The sequence below is a fragment of the Neomonachus schauinslandi genome, chromosome 2 (genome assembly GCF_002201575.2).
Source record: "Neomonachus schauinslandi chromosome 2, ASM220157v2, whole genome shotgun sequence".
NCBI lineage: Eukaryota > Metazoa > Chordata > Mammalia > Carnivora > Phocidae > Neomonachus > Neomonachus schauinslandi.
Window position 1 is genome coordinate 125,850,221 of NC_058404.1, and position 19,415 is coordinate 125,869,635.

At 37.1% G+C, this 19,415-nt stretch overlaps 1 protein-coding gene across 1 annotated transcript in view; it reads right to left on the reverse strand.

Moving 5' to 3' along the window:
- Positions 1-16,958, reverse strand: part of BMPR1B (bone morphogenetic protein receptor type 1B) — a 101,625-nt gene extending 84,667 nt beyond the window's left edge. The window contains exon 1 of the mRNA XM_021680395.1: positions 16,886-16,958. Within this exon, the coding sequence (XP_021536070.1) occupies positions 16,886-16,958 (73 nt within the window). The remainder of the gene's footprint in view (positions 1-16,885) is intronic.
- Positions 16,959-19,415: the final 2,457 nt, after the last annotated feature.

The window sequence follows — 19,415 nt, forward strand, 5'->3', positions numbered from 1 at the left end:
TAAACCAAAACCTGAGACTCTGCCTAGAGGCCTCCCTCTCTCTTATCCATCAACAACACAATCATTTTACTCTTCTAATTTTTCTGTCATTTTTCCTTAATTCTCCACTGATGCCCTTAAAAGAAGACAAACGCAGTCCTCATTTCTTACCTGGTTGCCTGTGATAAGCTCCTAATCTCTGTTCTCTAGCCCTACCTTCCTTCAACCATCTTTACTTTTTCTAATATAAGCATTCATTCACTTGCTTAACACAGTAGTTATTTATTGAACACCTACTGGGTACCAAGGCTCCGTGGTCTGCCCAAAGATGGAACAGTCGAAAGAAACAGACACAACTCCCTGCCCCGACAAAGCTTACAGTTACCAGAGGAAAAGAGAGAGTAAGCAAAATAAACCTGAAAGCATATTAATTACGCTAGGTGCTGTGGGAAGAAATAAAGCAAGGGAGGGCGTAGAATATGCTGGGAGTGGTTGTTATTTTAAAGTGAATGGTCAGAATTTCTTCATTGCGGAAGTAATTTTTGAGAAGGGAAAGGTGAAGAGAGGGAGTTATGAGGTGGAAGAGATCTCCAAAGAGAGGAAAGAGCAAGCAAGAGCCCTGAGGTAGAAGGGCACATGGAGTCCTTGAGGGAACAGCAGGTGCCAATTTACCCCGCACCAGGAACACTACTAGGAAGAGAGGTCAGAGGGGAAGTCGGGGCAGATCCTACAGGGTCTTGCTGGATAGAACTCTTACTCCACTTGGCGTCCCAAGAACAGACTATGGAGGGCAAAAATAAAAGTACCAAGCCAGTTAGAATACTGCTGTGGTAACTGAAACAAGCACTGATTGTGGTTTGATGGCTGGTAGTAGCGAAGGTGATGGGAAGTGGTCTGACTGAAGATATATTTTGAACATACTGCCATGACCTTAGTTTCCCAGAAAGGTAGCGCCTAAGGCAACTGTGTTCTCAGAAGTAATTTATTTGGGAATGTCATCCCGGGAAGCAGGAGTACATGACCCAGGCTATGAAACAGGGAAGGAAAAAAATGGTGATTTGAGAATGAGTTATCTAGTTCACCCCCACTAAAAGTATTATGACATGAGTTTCAGTGTATCCATCCTGGGGAACAAAGAAGTGCTTCTCTCTCAGCTCCTGTCCCCCATCGGTCATGTCTGGCTGCCCATGGTAGCTATCTCCCTATTCCGTGCACGTGCTGCAGAGTGGTTCCGGCCAGAGTCTCACAAGCTACATCAAAAAGGCTGCAGGCAAGAGGCTGAGAGCTAAGACAATATCCAAATCCACCATCAGAGAGCAGGGCAATGCCTTCATGGAACCGGTTGTTGCAACTGTGGCAGCATGAGGGGTAGTTCCAAGAGGATTCTGAAGTGGTACCCGGGGGTGCACAATATAGACGTTACCAAAATAACTGTCAAATGGACTGTATGTTTTATGTGAGAGATAAAGAAAAGCTAAGGATAATACCAAGGGTCTTGTCCTAATCAACCACAAGGATGGCACTGCCATTAACTGAAAGGGAAGACAATGGGAAATATGATTATGTTACTTCCTCCTTCAAAGCCAGTCATGGACCTACGCAATCCACTGGAAAAAGTATGTGCTTCCTGGGCTGGGTCCACACACACACTCATCTTCTGTCCCCTGCTTACAACCTCGAATTAGCCACTCACTACCCCTCACCTCCAACTCAGCAGTTAACACTAAACTCGGCCATCCTCTGGTTACACCTGCCCTCTTCGGTCTCTTTGGGATTTTGGTCATGTTGGTTCCCTCTGGGTGGAATCTGTTTACTTCCTTTCTTTGCCCAGATAACTCCTTATTAACATTTAGTTGCCAACTCAGTTGACACTTCCTTTCAGTCAGATATACATCTATTTGTTCCCAAAGTATTCTTTGTATTTGTCTGCCTCCCCTCAGAATGTGACCAGGGAATATTTTCCTTGAGCTCACAAGGCACATGACAGCCCTGGAAGATACTAGGTGTGCAATAAAAGTATGATAAATGAAGGAACAAATTGCTGGCTTCTCCAAGTCACTATATATTTATTTTAAAGGTACAATATCCATGCCTCAAATCATCTTTCCATATTCACTCTTTCAATATTTTAATATACCACCTCATCCTCTGAGACAATGAAAGTTATGCCCAAAGTCATATCAGTATTTAGTAGGTCAACAATTAAAATTCAATTTTTCTGATTCCTATCAGAAAAGGTTATTGCTAAATAATGCAATATATGTTAAGAAAAAAAAAAAGAAGAAGAAGATAGCAGGAGGGGAAGAATGAAGGCGGGGAAATCGGAGGGGGAGATGAATCATGAGAGACAATGGACTCTGAAAAACAAACTGAGGGTTTTAGAGGGGAGGGGGGTGGGAGGATGGGTTAGCCTGGTGATGGGTATTAAAGAGGGCACGTTCTGCATGGAGCACTGGGTGTTATGCACAAACAATGAATCATGGAACACTACATCAAAAACTAATGATGTAATGTATGGTGATTAACATAACAATAAAAATTAAAAAAAAAAAGAAAAAGAAAAGGTTATTGCTTTTTCCCCCAACTCCTGGACAAGACCTAAGTCTAATATGTTCTAGGATATATTATAGGATTAGGTTGCTAAAGAGCAAAAACGCCTACTGCATTTTAATACCAATTTTGCACTTAAACATAAAAATAAGACCATCTGGAAGTAAAAGAAAATTGTTCTAGAGATCTTAAATCTTAATGACTTCTAAGGAGAGATATAATATAATCTGATTTTATGTAGTCGGCCCCATCTCAGACTTACAGGTAAAAGATCTTTTTCAACATGTCTATTATCTACAGGACTAAATGATATATTTAGTTAATGCTATTCATACAAGGCAGAGACCAGCAAACTTCTCATTGTACCTTCTTGGCTTCATTCCATTTTAATTCTGATGGAAAATGTGAGCACATTAGTTTTAGATTCAATATAGGTTTCTATCGGGTAAACTTCTTGGCCGACTAGATTTTCTAAACCTAGTCCTTCTCACTTGGAACAAATGTGTTATTCCAGAAGATGCCAACACATCATGTGTTACTGATACATAACGAGATTAAGAGGAAAAATGAAAACACTTAAAATGCAAAACATACTTGGGAAAGAATTACACAGCAAAGTGACCCGGAGAATGCCCTCAGCCATTTTCTGAAATTATTTGGATAATATCTTCAGGATTTAAGAGTACACCTAGGTCCTATTAAATCTACAAAATGTTCTAAGTTTAGGGAATAAAATGGCATACAAAAGAAGGTCTCATTCTATAATTTCCAGTGAATAAAAATCACTTGTCTGAAACTTCCAAAGTTCTATTAAGTCATTAAACAACTCTCATATTAAGTTACCAGAAAGTACAGACTAATATACCCTTCTGAAACGTGTGGATTAAATGAGATCATCAAACACTGTGGCATTTTTATACTTTCCTAAACTAAAATTCCTTTACTAGAAAAGTAAGGCAGAAGACCCTACTATCTAACTAAAACACTTACCGTTCCATAACTCTGCTCACAAATCACCCATGAATTTCCACTGCATGTGGGATAAAGTTCAAGTTTACTCAGCAGCAACATAATGTAGTCCAGTGGTTCTCAAACTTTAGCCACACATCTATATAACCTGGAGGGCTTACTGAAACACAGATTTCTGGACCCATCCCCCGAGCTTTTTGATCCAGTAAAGCTGGGGTAGGACCCCAAAATTTACATTTCCAATAGGTTCCCATGGAATGCTGAGACAGGGACCACAATGTGAAAACCACCATCCAGTCACAATCTAGTTTTTGTGCGCTAACTTCCACTCCCCCACACAAACCTCACATCCTTTGATTTTGTTTAAACTATTCCAACTGCTCTTACATTTATGGGCTCTGAAGTTAGAAGAAAGAACTTTTACTTAACCTGTACTCTACAGGGCAACTGTATTGCAACTGTATTTAAATGCTGCCCCAACTATAGTCCAACTTACCCTGAGTCAGCTTTAGCATCACTTATTATTAAGACTCTGATGTACAAACCTCAAGGCCCTGAGTGGGAGAAGCATGAAACAAAATTCTGGGAAAATGTTTTTGTTATGACTATGAGCTCCTCCTATCTGAGAAGGGCTTGTCAGTGTGGGCAATTTCCCAACCACTCTAACCCCATGACAGGAAAGGCATTTCTGCTACATTAACAAGTAGAAAAGGAATGGGCACCTCTGATTCAGGCTTGAGCCCTCCTGGACTATAGGCATGCTCTCTTTCCCCCAAGCCAATCTTGTAATCTGCGTAGGGAAAGTTCATGATAAAGGTTCATAAGCAAACTAATAGATTCCCACAAGGCCCAGACTCAGAATTATGAACAGCAGCTGTCCCAAGAAGATAACTTTTCCCCTTAATTGAGCAAGCAGGGTTGCAGGTGGGCTACTTGGCTACATTTTTCGCAAAGGAAAAATGATCTGAATTTAACAAGAACGAATGGTACCTCTTAATCACAAAGAATTTTTCTCATAAACCAACTAATAAAATGACAAAATGCCTCACTAAAATTCAGATTTCGGAGATAATATATTATTATAATTGATACCAGAAAAAGCAAACAACAGTCCGTATAGAAGCCCTATTACAACATTTCATTTGTAGAGAGTATTTTCTGGAGTTAAGGTCTTTAACAGGGAAAAGGAAAACCCATTATGCTTTCTAGCTAAAAGGGGGTAGAGTGGATTTGTACTTAATTTTGTTTCTAATTATCGCTTTTGTGATATAAAATTCCACAAGTATACAAAAAAAAAGAGACTACTGGGTTCTTAAAACTAATTTTTTATAAAATCTTAACAGGTTTTTTATCACCGTGGAATAAAATATTATAGAAGAAAGCTAAATGAGCCCCTTCTCCCATTTTCCCCTGCTCTCCTAATTTTGCTACTTATCACTCCTATGAATATTTTATGAGCTTTATAGAAATATAATCCACATGCCAAAAATTCACCACTGTAACATGTCCAATTCAATGCTTTTTAGTATATGTACAAAGTTGTACAACAGTATCACAATCTAATTTTAGAACATTTTCATTACCCCCCAAATAAGCACCATACCCATTAGCAGTCACGCCCCATTCTTGTCCCCAGCCCCCATCCCAGGCAATTTATGGCTACTAATCTGCTTTCTATCTGTATTGCATTACCTATTCTCGACTTTTCATAGAAATGGAACAATACAATATATGGTCTTTACTTCTGGCTTCTTTCATTTAGCATAATATTTTCAAAGTTTATTCATATTACAGCATATATCAGTTCTTCATTTCTTTTCATTGCTGACTAATATTCTATTATACAGATAAACAACATTCTATCCATTCTTCAGCTGATGCTGTTAAGAACATCTGCATACAAGTTTTTTGTGGACACTAGGTTCTCATTTTACTTAGGATATATACCCAGGAGTGAAATTTCTGGGTCACAGGGTAACTAAATGTTTAACATTTGGAGGAACTGCCAGACTGTTTTCCAAAGTGGCTGCACCATGTTATATCCTAGAAGTAGTGTATGAGGGTTCCAATTTCTCCACATCCTCAACAACACCTGTTATTATCTTTTTGGTTACAGCCATCTGAGTGGAAGTGGCATCTCATATGGTTTTGATTTGAATTTCACCAATAGCTAATGATATTTAGCTTACTTCATGTGATTATTGATCACTTGTATATATTCTTTGGAGAAAAATCTATCCCGATCCTTGTCCATTTTTAAGTGGGGCAAATAATCTTTTTCCTATTAATTTGTAAGAGTTCTTCATACAATCTGGACTCAAGTTCATTATCAGATACATGATTTGCAAATGTATTCTCCCATTCTGTGGGCTCTTTTTTCATTTTCTTAATCGTGTACTTTGAAGCACAATTTTTAATTGATGAGATCAGTTTTATTATTTTTTTATTGTCGCTTATGTTTTTGGTGTCACATCTTAAACTATTGCTTAATCTTATGAATATTTCTATATAATTACTATCTAGATCAATAAATGATATTTCATTCCTCAATATGATTGAAGCTATGTTCCAAGTATTAATGATAAGGGTTCCCATTTATCTGCATCCTTGCCAAATGTTGATAATCTCAGACTGTCCATTATTTTGCCAGTTGACTGTAACCTGCTAGCTCATATTATTTTTAACTTGCAGACATTCACACATTAAATGATAAGAATGCTGACATTTGTATTCTTGGGTTTGTGAATTATAAAATCACAATGAGGTATGTCAGTGACTATTAGATGATTAGTATTTAAACTAACTATAAGAATGCTGCTTTCTTCTTTACCCCTAAACATTTCTGATGGTTTAGTAGATAATAAGGTAATGATTCATTGAAAACCACAGGAATAAGAAACAAAGACTCTAGACTAATAAGTAAACATTATAGAACTTTTGGAGGGTAATTTTGCTCAAGTATCTTGAAAGTACAAATATGTGATATGACATCCTCAGCAGATCTTTAAAACCCCTTAAGTAGCAAATACAAGAATCAAAACAAAGCCACAGGACAAATGACCAAGTATTTTCATTCCATTTGCAAAAAAAAAACCCAGTCTGGATTCACAATTACTGAAAAAACAGTCCGTGGGGAGGTAGAAAAATTATGATAAACACTACAGAAATTTTACCTGGTAAAGACAGTTCATCAATTATTCTAAAACATTCTACAACAACGGCCCAAAACCATAAAACCAAATGTGTAAATCTAAAGGATCCCAGTACAAATGACATACTACAATGGAAAGAACAATAACCTTGCAATTTTAGCATTAAGAAATAAATCTGTAGAGGTGTCAGCCCTCACTCTTGAGGTGTAAAACTGCAGATCACATTTCTTGTTTGCACTAATAGCTACTCAGGATATTTTACAAGTAATCTCTAGCTTAACATTTGCAGGAAATCTTGGGAAGAGGAAAAAGAAAAGGATGCCCCATTCTTCAATGCAGGATGCAAATTTTTTTTCTAAAAAATAACTCAAATATGTTCCTAACTTTGTCTTCTTTTCACCTCAGATGGTAAGGTACTGCAACTCAGAACTGTGTATAATTTGCATTTCCATAACACTAAATTAGGACAATCTAAGTGTGGTTGAACATAGCGTACTTTTTACATTAGCATGTATTCGAGTAGGAAAACCAAAGTGGAGATTATCAGTTCTGAGTTTTATTCACACACTGAAATATTTATTCATGGTGGCGATTGTGTGTGTTTTTATAATGTTTCTTAAATAAAATGTTCATGTGCCAAAGGCTTTGTTTCTACTTTCTAAACATTCAGCCTGAATAGAAATCCTAAAGTCAAATTTAAACGTCATTCCCAAAAGAACACGAATGACACCTGGAACCCCAAGTTCTGGGTTCTGGCTCTAGAAGTGATAGACTTTAGATAAGTAATCTCACAACTGTGTGCCTCACTGCCCTCACTTGTGAAAATGAGAAAACACAAGGAGAGCATTAAAATTAACTAGGTCTTTTTAAAATGTAGGTGCCTGTATCATATATTTCTGCTGGGTTTACTTTAGGTTGTGCAGATGTTTGTTTATATAATGGCACTTTATTTTCTGTTAAAGGAAACCTTCGGCTCCATCATCCCACACACAAACTACTTCCGTTCTTACTTGAAAGGAAATTCCTTTTCAAGGTTCACAGTACATTAGAGACAGCTGCATTGCTGAGCTTCCTCCAGAAACTTTAAAAAGTTGCAGATGTAGCTCATGCATGACATGGATCATGGAATGAGACAATGTGAAGCATTTAGATTGCCCCTTCTCTTACCCTCTTTCAATGTTATATTCGCTGGGGTGTTGCTCACCTACATTAAGTGGGAATGTGTGTGTGTGTGTGTGTGTTTATTTTAAACCAAGTCCCTGAGAGAAGGCAGGAGCTCTCTAAAGTGACTATCTTGAGTGCTAATTTCCAAAGCAAGATAAGGTAAAAAGTACATTTCCAGTTAATGACATTTTAACAACAGACCGTCACTACCTATTAACTTCCAAAGAGGCAATCCTCACATCAACCACACATTCCCTGGCTGTTTCCATATTGCCCTGGAACTCAAAAGTGTTTGTCTGGAAAACTCAATTCTGAACTAAGAACAAGCAAAAGAAGAATACTAAACTATGGTCATAAGAATTCTGGTATGGGGCTTTTTCAGCAGAAGCAAAGGAGAGAGTTATGATGCAGTTTATGTTCAGAATAGCCCCCCAGATCGCTATATGGCCAGGAAGACAAACTATTTTCATTGGGAATAACATGCTGAATGTAACTGGAGGTGGGTACAGGGCTCAGGAGCAACCGAACAATAAATATGGTGCTTTCTGAGGATAGTTCACAGAGCCAAACTCTAAAAAGATTTCCGGGAACCTACCAGGTGTCCAGTGACTTTTTTGGAGACAGAAATTAATTAATGTGAGAAAGAAAGAGGATATTTGGGATTCTCATTTCTGTTTCACTCTCCCAGAAATCCTTCAGTTCATATTCAGATTGTTCCAAGTAAGTTAAGACTTACTATCCCTTCTTCATCATTAGGAGCAAAATTTTAATAGTGCTAGAACCACTGTTTTATTACACAACAGGTCACAATAATATAATGTTTCCTGAAAGAACATCTAAATTGGATATGCGGTTAAGCCACTTTCGAAACAAATTCTGACAATTCCTTTTAAACACTCATTAATAAAATAGGTTCTTCTTTTGGTCAGAAAAGGGAGTTTAGAGGTTCTGTCTGTAGGTAAAGAATGAACTGAAATTTACTAACTCCAATCCACGTGTACAGAACCCCTTGGGGTAGCTTAATCAATTGCAGCTTTCTGGACTCGGTTCTGAAATATTTGACTCAGTAGCTCTGGGATGGGGTATAGGGAACTGCATCTTAAAAATGATTTCGTGATTCTGATGTAGGCAATACGGTGAACCATGCTGTGAGGAAAACTGCAGACTCCTTGTTTCTTTTTTTTTTCTTTTTTAAGATTTTATTTATTTATTTGAGAGAGAGAGAGAATGAGAGGGAGGAGGGTCAGGGGGAGCAGTAGACTCCCTGCCGAGCAGGGAGCCCAATGTGGGACTCGATCCCGGGACTCCAGGATCATGACCTGAGCCGAAGGCAGTTGCTTAACCAACTGAGCCACCCAGGCGCCCCGACTCCTTGTTTCTTAAATGGATGACTGCACATTGCTCACCAGTTGATCCTCAACAGCCACCGAGCGAGCCTTCAGCCAGTGCTCCTCGAAACACCTGCGGCCAGTCAAGCCAGAAAGAGGCGGAATATCACCTGATCCTGAATTCAGGTCTCTTCTACCACACTGCACCAAGCTGCCACAAAGAAAACACATTGGCCAACTGCTATATTATTGTTGGCAAGCACCAAAACTTGCTCAAAACCTTTACAAATGAAACCCAGCTGCTTAAGCTCAATACCAGATGTCTTCTACAATGTGTGGCTTTGATAGAGTAAATTGAGCATAAGAAAGAGATGAAATATATGAAAATCTAATTTGCAAGATGTTTGTCATTAAGTCTGTGGAACAAAAGAAGACAGAAAATTGTATTTTTCAATGCAAGAGGTTAAGTAGGGGAGATTAATAATATTCATAATAGCTAATAAAATGCATGTTATGGATAAACTGTTAGTATTCGTTCACAAAATCCACGCCAAACCCAATCTCCAGAAATTCCCACTGAGAGAACGTCATGTGTCTGTGAAATCACATGATTGAGCATAAGCGTCCTTTTCCTTTAGACCCACTCCCCAATTTGAACACGTTTTCACTCAGGGCCTAGGAAATTAGGTAGGAAATATTTAGTGATATTCTCTGATTTCAATAAACTGTAATAATCCTGTGAAAACATCCATATAAGAAACATATGTGTGTGGCTATGTATATGGTGGAGATAAAAAGGCAATCTGTTTAGCAGCCTCAATTAAGTGCCACCCCCCCCCCCCCCCCCACCCCCGCTTCTGCTATTACCATGTCCCCCGAATGCTCTGTTGTTGTTTCCAGACCACTGCACAGGTCTCAATAGCTTTGGCAGATTTCAGAGACCACGTTAAACTCAGAAAGCCACTCAAGTATTCCGCCAATGAGCTGCTGCACAGTCCCTCACTCAAATGAGCTGATGGTTCATGGGTAAATACAGCATATTACTTCTATAACATAATAACCTTTTTAAAAAAAAAAAATTGAAACATAAAAAGATGTTGTAATGGAATATGAAAACAATACTCAATTGAGCATCTTAACTCTAACCAAGACAAAAGCTGGGTCAGGATTTAGCCCTGTAAGAAAGTACATCATTAAAATGATATGCAATTATAATTGGCAAGTTACTATTTTTTCCTATTGGAGAAAAATGTTGTTTTGGTTTTCCTTTAGACAGAAATCAAAATAAAGCTAAACGCTTTAGCAAAGACATAGTTTGATCATGAATATTTCTACAAACACAGTAACAGAAGGATAATTTCCCGCAGAGTTTCCAAAACAAACCTGGCCTCAGGTTTCCTGAAGCTCCGCTGCTATTGGCGTTGGCATAGTTTATATCTGAAGGTAAACAAAAAGGCCACACACAAAAAAGTAAGATTTCTTGTTAGGTTCAATTGCTTCACATGCCGTTGGTATCTCCTCAGTGCAGTTCCCACATCACAGAAGTTCCACAGATGATGCACAAGTGATGTAAGTCACTGTCTCCTTATACGTTAACGTTCCCGTTAAAATTGTGAAGATACTAAGATGAATATGGAACATCATGTACTATAGGATACTATGAACCAAAGCCAGTTTTCTGCATGTACTCGTGAAGTTTTTAAAAACCTCATGAATTAGATATGTACATCAATTTTCCTCTAGACTCCAGAAGGGATCAAAAGCATATTTTCAGACACTAAACTCCCAGAGTCCGAACAAATGAAAAACGTATACTGTTCGCCTAAAACTTGTGGCCTGTTTAGGGATCGTAAGGCAAAATTTACAAGAGGTTCTTTGTGAGACATAAGCTTTACAACTACCTTTTTAATAAAGGAGTGAAAATTATATGCAACATTCTGACAGAACCAGTCTTCCAAGTGATGACACTACTTGTTTTATGTATTATTTTTGCCACCGTCTTGATATCTTGAATTTTCTATAGCATCTTTTTATATATAGAGAAAAAAATTCACACCATTTCATTTATTGCAAAAATAATTCTGTAGAAACTACAGAAATATATTACCATTATTTTTGGTAGTAACATTTCCTGGATACCAAAGTTCATATAAAAATATTTAAATGTTTTTTATAATTTTTCTAAACATACAGCTAGTAAATAACTCAGTAGCCAACAGGAATTCATTTATAGACAAGAGTACTAGAGACATTTATGTCACTATTACAAATGACAGTAGCAGCTGTATTAGATGTTTCTGATTGTCAATCTAATCTAAAACTTCTTCCAAAAAAAAACTTCTCCTGCCCACAGTGTCTGTTGTTGGGTGGCCATCTTGGTATTGACTGACTACATACATCCCAGCTGTGTTACATAGGATTACTCTAAGGGTCAGCAGCCAATCAAATTCTCTCTCCACAAAAATTAGAAATAAGAGACAGTGAAACATTTATCAGTTAACTCTATAGAACTAAATAAAAAAGGTCCTGGAACAACAGTGAACGAGACTGATGAGTATGGCTAGAGAGATAGTCTTCTCTATACGCCAAGCATTGTGCTATGCCCTGGGGATACAGCAATAAATAAAATGGGCATAGCTTTTTCCTCTAAGAAGCTGAACTTCCAGCACGAGAGTGACATTCATAATGACAAGTCATGATATATACTATAAAAGAAAAATAAAACTTACAATGAGGGCTTATATGAAGGGGAGCCCATTTACTTTGGATTGTTAAGGAAAACTTAGTGACATTTAAGCAAATGGATAAGCAGAGTAGAGAAGCGAAAAACTGTCCAGGCTCTGGAAACAGAATATATATGTGAAACACCCAAGGAGATAAAAGGTTTGGATGATTTGGGACAGGGAAAGACCGATGGGGCTGATGGTCAATGTTTAGGGAGATGAGCTGGGAGTTAGGGGCCCTTGGATACCAAGGCTAGCTGGCCAGGTAAAGATCTGGTTTTCAACCTAAATGCAAGAGGTCTCCATTAAAGAATTCCAAACAGAGAGAAGGAAGGAGACAGAGTCACATAGAGGAAAGAAGAAGGGAATGTCCATGAGGCCCCTCAGAGACACAGATGAGTAGAAGCTCAGACCTTTGCGGCCTCTGGATCCCATGAGGCCTGTGTTTCCCCTCAGCTTTTCTCTATATCTCTACTCAACTTCTTTCTCTACTTAAGTTTCCATTCTTTATGACCAAACTATCAATAACAATAATGTGATTTTATATGAAAAGTTAACTACTGAAGGAATGTGACAAAGATGATATCAAGCAGAGAGATCAGTTAATCCAAAAGCCACAGTCTCACCAATGTTAAAAGAAAAATGGTGGGGTCCAAAAACAAGATTAAGGTTAGTCTGAGTGCACAGTCACAAAATCGTCTTTAGAGATTTTAATATGAACATTCCCACCAAAAAATCCACTAAAATGGAAAAGGTAACTATTTTACAGATTAAAAAAGTATAATAATCAAGACCCTAAGAGTCCATCTGAACCCAAAATATCGCAAAAGAAAGCTTGATAGGCCATTTAACTGATTAAGATAATTCCCCTATAATTAATTGCCAATATACTTTGTCTTATTTAAGGATTTTCCCCATGTCCTGTATGAATTCTAAAATTAGGTATGTATTTGAAAAATTAGGGAACAAAAAAACATATTCATAATTTGTTCCTGGCAGTTCTAAGTCAATAAAAGATTTGTAAAATGTTATTTCAGAAAGAAAAATGTCATTTCAGATTCAACTGGCTTACAGAGGCCAAAAAAAAAAAAAAAACTTATTTGAGTTACTCTGATCTAATACTATTATTCTTCCAGAAGCCTTCACGTATTTGTAATTTAAAGATTAAAAATTATGTATAGATACACACACACACACAAACACACAGCTTACATATATGGTTGCCACCATTAAAGAATATAACTTCCTGTAACAAAAGTAAAGCCAAATAATTGGAGTCTGTGCTCAACAGTTGTGTGAATGTCTATTATCCAATATACTCTGAAGAATTTAAGTTGAGAACTATAGTTTAGCCACTTTCCTCCCAGGTAAATTACCACAGAGATCAAATTTCTTACATCTGTGATGCTCACCACAACTTGCAGTTACTGCCGATTAATAGCCTGAGATTAATTGTTGGAAGTGCCACATAATAGCTGTAGTAGAAAACATTTTAAACACAGAACCACATTTATGCACTTAACAGCTGTGTTGGTCTAACAGTTCAGATTTTCACTGTATTTTGCCATATGGTAACAAGGATCATTTTTCACTTAAAAATATTACCCAAAATTGATGCCCTATAGCACTATTACCATTCTCATTTTGAAACCACAGATTCTCAGCCCATGTCTGTTATCTTCCTGTCACTATATTCCCTATTTGTCTTAATTTTAGTTAAAACATTTCATAACATAGTTTGTTTTTTTTTTAAATGAGTGCCAACCAGATCAAACACAAGTATTATAATAGGAAATGGAATAGGACCCGGCAATGAAGAGGCAGAATGTAATATCTGGGTTCTATAAAACTGTAGGAGCCAGGAAGACTGGGACTTATTTTTGTTCACTAGGCTTGGGGATTTTGCTGTATTCAAAAACAGCTGATTACTACTTCCTATCTCACCATTTTTCTCTATAACTCATTTTTGATGTAGAATTATTCCTAAGGAAAAAAAGTTGGCTGCCAATTTTGATTTTAATCTGATTGCTGTAATAATCTACGACCATGATTTTATGGAGGGGGAGGGGACTGTAGAAATGTCCACATATATATTTAACAGGAAGCTAAATAAAAATCTCACCCTTTTAAATGCCAGAACATGAGGCCCATCCATGTCAGGAAAGGCACACTGTTGCCATCAATGTGTTAGAACAATAAACAGAAAGAGTCCTTTAGTTTTTAGGTCTGTCAGTTGATCACATTTATAACCTCCCTAAATTCCTTTGGCAGAACTTAAGAAGAATAGTAGTGGCCAAAGTGATACTTTAATACTGTTTACCTATTGCACTACATTCACCATGATTGCCTGTGATTTTCTACTATGTTTTACAAATAAAGGGGCAGCTCAATCCTCAAAAGAAAACATTTCACAAGGAGAAATGAACACTGCAGATTTTCACCACGCCAGGTCCTATTTTCACTTTTAGAAAAATGCAATTCTACATTTCATGATTCTAGCTTTAAAAAAATCCATTTCTGAAGCAATCACAATGTGCCAATATAAAAAAAAAAAACAAAGGTCAAATCTTCTACCAAGATGTACCTTTGTCTCCCTTTTTCTTAAGCCTGTGTGTCCTCAAGTGAAACATTCTAGGACTTAAGCAATGATAAGATTTAGGCTGATGAGTCACCTACCCACAGGCCACCCTAGCTATTCTGTTCCAAGTAAGAAGAATTCTCCTTTCCACTCACTGTGACTCTACTGAGCTTTGTTCCATTTATGGTATAACTGGAGTGTTGTACATATTCCTTCCATATAAAACTTTTAGGTTTCCATATGTTTAACTAACAAAATACTTTTATTAGCCAGATGCTCACATTCTCCAAATGTCTCAAGTTGTCATTTTGAAATACATTTACTTTTAAGAAGGATTTAAGGTCTCAGAACAATATTCTTGGCTTTGCCATTCACTGAAGAATCATGACCACTTCATTTTTCTGTATTTTCTATTTATCGTTAAGTTTTGTGATCATTTTCACTGAAATACATGCAGAATTAATGATAAAATGTTACAAGTTATCAATGAATAATAACTTTGATAGTCAAAGTTGTTTAGTCTTGATTAAACTACTAGTCCTTGTCTATAGCACATTCTGTCTTCATTGGGGCAAAATCATAAAAACCATGGAGCTTATTTTTTGTAAAACTATTATAAAAGGTTACAGGTAGAGAAACTCCTTTTAAAAAAAATTAAAAGTTCATTTGTGACAAAGCTGGGAATATACATCGGGATTTAGCATGTTAATCACACTAAGGTGAGTTATCAGATTCTTTTAAAATCATGTCTTAATTTACATTTCCAGCTTGGTTATCCCCTATTCCTGCATAAACTATTAATAATAATATGAATAGTAACAAAAGCTTAGGAAATACTATGTATTACAGACACTGTTCTAAGTGCTTTCCATGTACTTACCCATTTAGTAATCAAATCAACCCTATAGCAACACACACACACACACACACACGAAAGAGCCCTGGACAGAGAATTTAAAAAGACTATGTTAACTAGAGGAAGGCAAGGAATGTCCCCGGGCTTCAACCTCCTCACCAGGAAAGTAAGACAGTTCTCCAGTATTATTTTAAGGTGTATTCTAAGCCTAGCATTTGTAATTCAAAAATTCCGTGTGTAGCATATGGCTTCTGCTTTTTATTGATATAAACCAATAATGAATTCAGGTATTCATATTTTTCAAGGAAAATGCTAAAAGACTGAAAAATTAGCTTCAGGCAATCAAGAAATAGTAGTAGCATGAATAGAGGAATAAGAATTTCACCTCACACATATAATTCTTTGAGCTTCCTGGAACATTCTTAAGAAACAGTTTCCCTGAGGCTTTACTATTGTCTTCTAGAAGGCACCATATTATTATAACAATTTTTGGAAAATAAATTAGCACATCAGGTAAATGAACTACCTACTGTTCCTTCATAGCAATACAAAAAACTCCTTTGGGTTACATTTACCCATGCCAGAAATTAAAAGCTTTCTTTCATAGAGCCAAGACACAACATATAATATTGTGGTAGTGCCATGGAATATTTGAGATTATGAAAACAGGAATCTTATAAATGCCAATCAAAAGTACATGCCAATCGGTAATACATACTTCCCAAATAAATAGTATTGCCAAACTGGTTCTATAAAGTGCATTCACAAGGACATGAGGTTGAACTGTAAATGCATTTCCATCTCATGCATATTCCTTTTGTCACCTGGCTTAATTTTATATAGTCACTCTCTCTTTATCTCCAACTTCATGACTCCCTCTTTGCAAATCACTATCACAGAGAGTTGTTTCATAATGTTATCTTTCCTCTATTTTGAAAATAGTTTATCTGCTTTTATAATTACTCTTTTATTTAAAAGTTTAAAGTAACTTTTAAAAATTGCCATCCTTTTACAAATTGTCATCAACTTTATACAAGAATCATTCTGGACAAAATGATCATTAAGCAAGCCCCTGTTCTGAAATGTGGACAAACATCTGATATATTCACAATTTATAATTATTGCTATTATAAAACTGGAGATTTACTCAAGGCATCTACATAAAAGTTGTAATGAACTTCAAAGTTAATTAGCTAACCTATAAAAATCTAACAGCATTCAAATTTAAATGATCAAAACAAAGTTTATTAGAATTATTTTTGTAAATTCTTCGCATACAAACTGTCTCAGTATGTTGACAACCGACTTCATATTCAAAGTTCCAAACTGGACTGGATTGAATTCTTAATTACTAGAGAAAACAAACTTTGAATACCTTTAAAAATTATCCTCATACGCTATCTAGTAAGCTTTTGCTCAAATAGAAAAAAAGTAGTAAAATTACAGAGCAGTTGGAGGATGGGGACTGGAAATGTTTAGCCACTGCACTTCTGCCCAGAACTTTCCCTTCTGTGATAAAAGCCACACAACCTGACGTTAACGCAGCCCCCTGTCAGCACTGTACCATGGGGCACTGATCTTCTTACCCCTCGTGTGCATAGACAGAAGAATGAGCAAGGAAATGTGAAGCTGCCAGTTTAGTTCTTCCAGCCAACCCATTGCGCAGGAGAGCAGTAAATGTGACCCGCCTGTTTCAGCCTCCTGTTTCTTGCCTTTCCTTCTTTCACTGAGCCTTCTCTCTTGCCACTCTTGTCAGAGCTTCCGGCAAGCCTGCCAGCAAGCCTGAGACAGGACCGTGAAAGACAAGCCTGTTACAAACTGGTTCTGTCACCACAGAGACTTCAACCGATCACCTCGTGGGGAGGACAACAAAGGGTGGTGAGGACCCTGAGCTGGATTGTTTTCTTAAGAAAGGAGCCTGACCCAGCTGCCCACACAAGGGCCGGTGCATGCGGGGGGATTTGCTCTGCACTGGCCACGCCAAAGCCCCCCAAATCTCCCAGGCAGCTAGGAAGGGACTGCAAAGCCACACGCATCTGTACTTTGCTGTCATGAATTAGCTTACTTCTTTTGTCAAGGTTTTTTTTCTCTTCTCTTGCTGAGAATTGTTCACTGGGAATTGTAGAAAGACAAGGAAAAATAAAATGCTTTCTTTGATGAAATGATAGAAATAGTGCAACACACGAAAGTGTCATGTTAGGACAGTTTTCTCACATCACTATTTAAATAATGGAGCAAATACCTCTGAATCAAGTGCACAGACATGAAAAAGGGTTCCGTGTAAAGAGTATCTTCAATGACTATTTCAAGTTAAAGTATTCCATTAAGCTATCAACTAATTTTAAATGACTAGAGTCTGAAGTTTCCTATGTAGAAAAAGTACTGTGAACCTAACCGATCTTATTATCATAAGTTATTCAATTTTTAAGATTTTTACTGTAATCGTGCCTCAACATAAATTATGAACAGTTTGTAAAATTCCATTTTCAGTGATATCCTGAGTGACCTTTTTTTAATACTAAAGAACTTTTTTGAAGTCTATTTGTTGTCCTTGACTCTGGGAACTGTCAATACTAAAAGAACAGCAAGAAATATAAATGAATCGACAGTATGTGGAGAAACTACAGTGTCACCACAGATACAAACAGAAGTAGTTATTAAATGCCATCAGTTTACATGATAAAGAATTTATGTTAATGAAACCAGAGACATAGTTCAATGATTCTATCTCAGATACCATCGGAATGTGTTTACTTGATATTTTAAAAATTCTTTTCTTGGAAAAAAAAATCTCTGCCATCTTTTCATTCTTAACAGGCACCCACACATCCCAGCACCTCCCAGCACCTCCCAGCACTACCCTACTGGGTACCATTCAAATCTACTCTCTAGTTAGGAACACCAGCCATTGCTTTCTATGAATTTACAAATACTACTATCAATCCAATGCCCTCGATTCACATTTTCATGAAATAAAATGTAACAGAAATATAGTATCTTTAACAATATATGAGATTTGGGAATATCCTAAACTTAAGAAACTATACATTTTGCATTTCACAGAAGCCATGCAACGGACTTGTCAGAAAACTGTAAGTCGGGGGTGGTATCATTTCAGTATCATTTACCCACATCCCTTTTAGCTAAGAAGGGAGACTGAGGCATACTAAAATGAACAAGAGTGACCAGGAGCAGAGGGTAATATGTGGGAAAAGACGACAAAAATCAAGCAACAGAATCTCTCGTTCAAACCTATATTCGGCTCAGAGCCACATCACAACATGGTTCCACTGCCAATTTGGAACCCAGCCTTGAGCTCTGGGAAGACGAGTGAATGGCTGAAATGTGGGACAGCTCCCACTGCTCGCATTTCCCCAATATGAGTATCCATAAATGGTTCAAAGCGTAAAGGGAGAGCCGTTGCTCCCTCCCTAGAATCCTATTTCAGTTCAAAGCAATTCATATCAGCAGTCATTTCTAATTTTGCACTATGTGCTCGCTGAAATAAATGTACTCAAGAAGTTTACAATGCCACGGCAAAAGCAGTATACATAATAGAGAACTGTGAAAAATGTAACATTTTAAGATGAAGTGTCCTCAAATGGAATAAAGATGGAAAATCAGAGTAAGAGATGGATTAGACTGGGCCAAAAACTGAAGGGAGAGCTGGACGCTGAAATAAGAATTGAATTTATACAGCAATAGAGGAGATGGAAAGGAAGAAATTATACGAGCAAGGATTAGAGGTAGGATTAAATATTTCATTTGTGTAATAGCATGAGAAGAAAAATCTTACTGGAGCAGACAGCTCCTATTAGTAAATGGCTGGAGAGAAACCTAGACAGAGTGGAACCAGACTGTGCAGGATTCAGAACGTAGATTACAGAGTTTAGACTATATATTACATAAATAACTAAAGGCGTTTGAACACTGACTGGCTCAATGAATTAAAAAAAAAAAAGGTTTAGAATTTCAGCATATAGGATGAGTCTCTGAACCTGAGCTTCTAACTCTGTGAGGAGAAGTGAAAATCAGAAGCATGAGAGGCTCCTACTTGGTCAAGCTTTTTGGTAATACAGATTTCTTTCTTTCATTTATAATACTAAGAAATTCAAA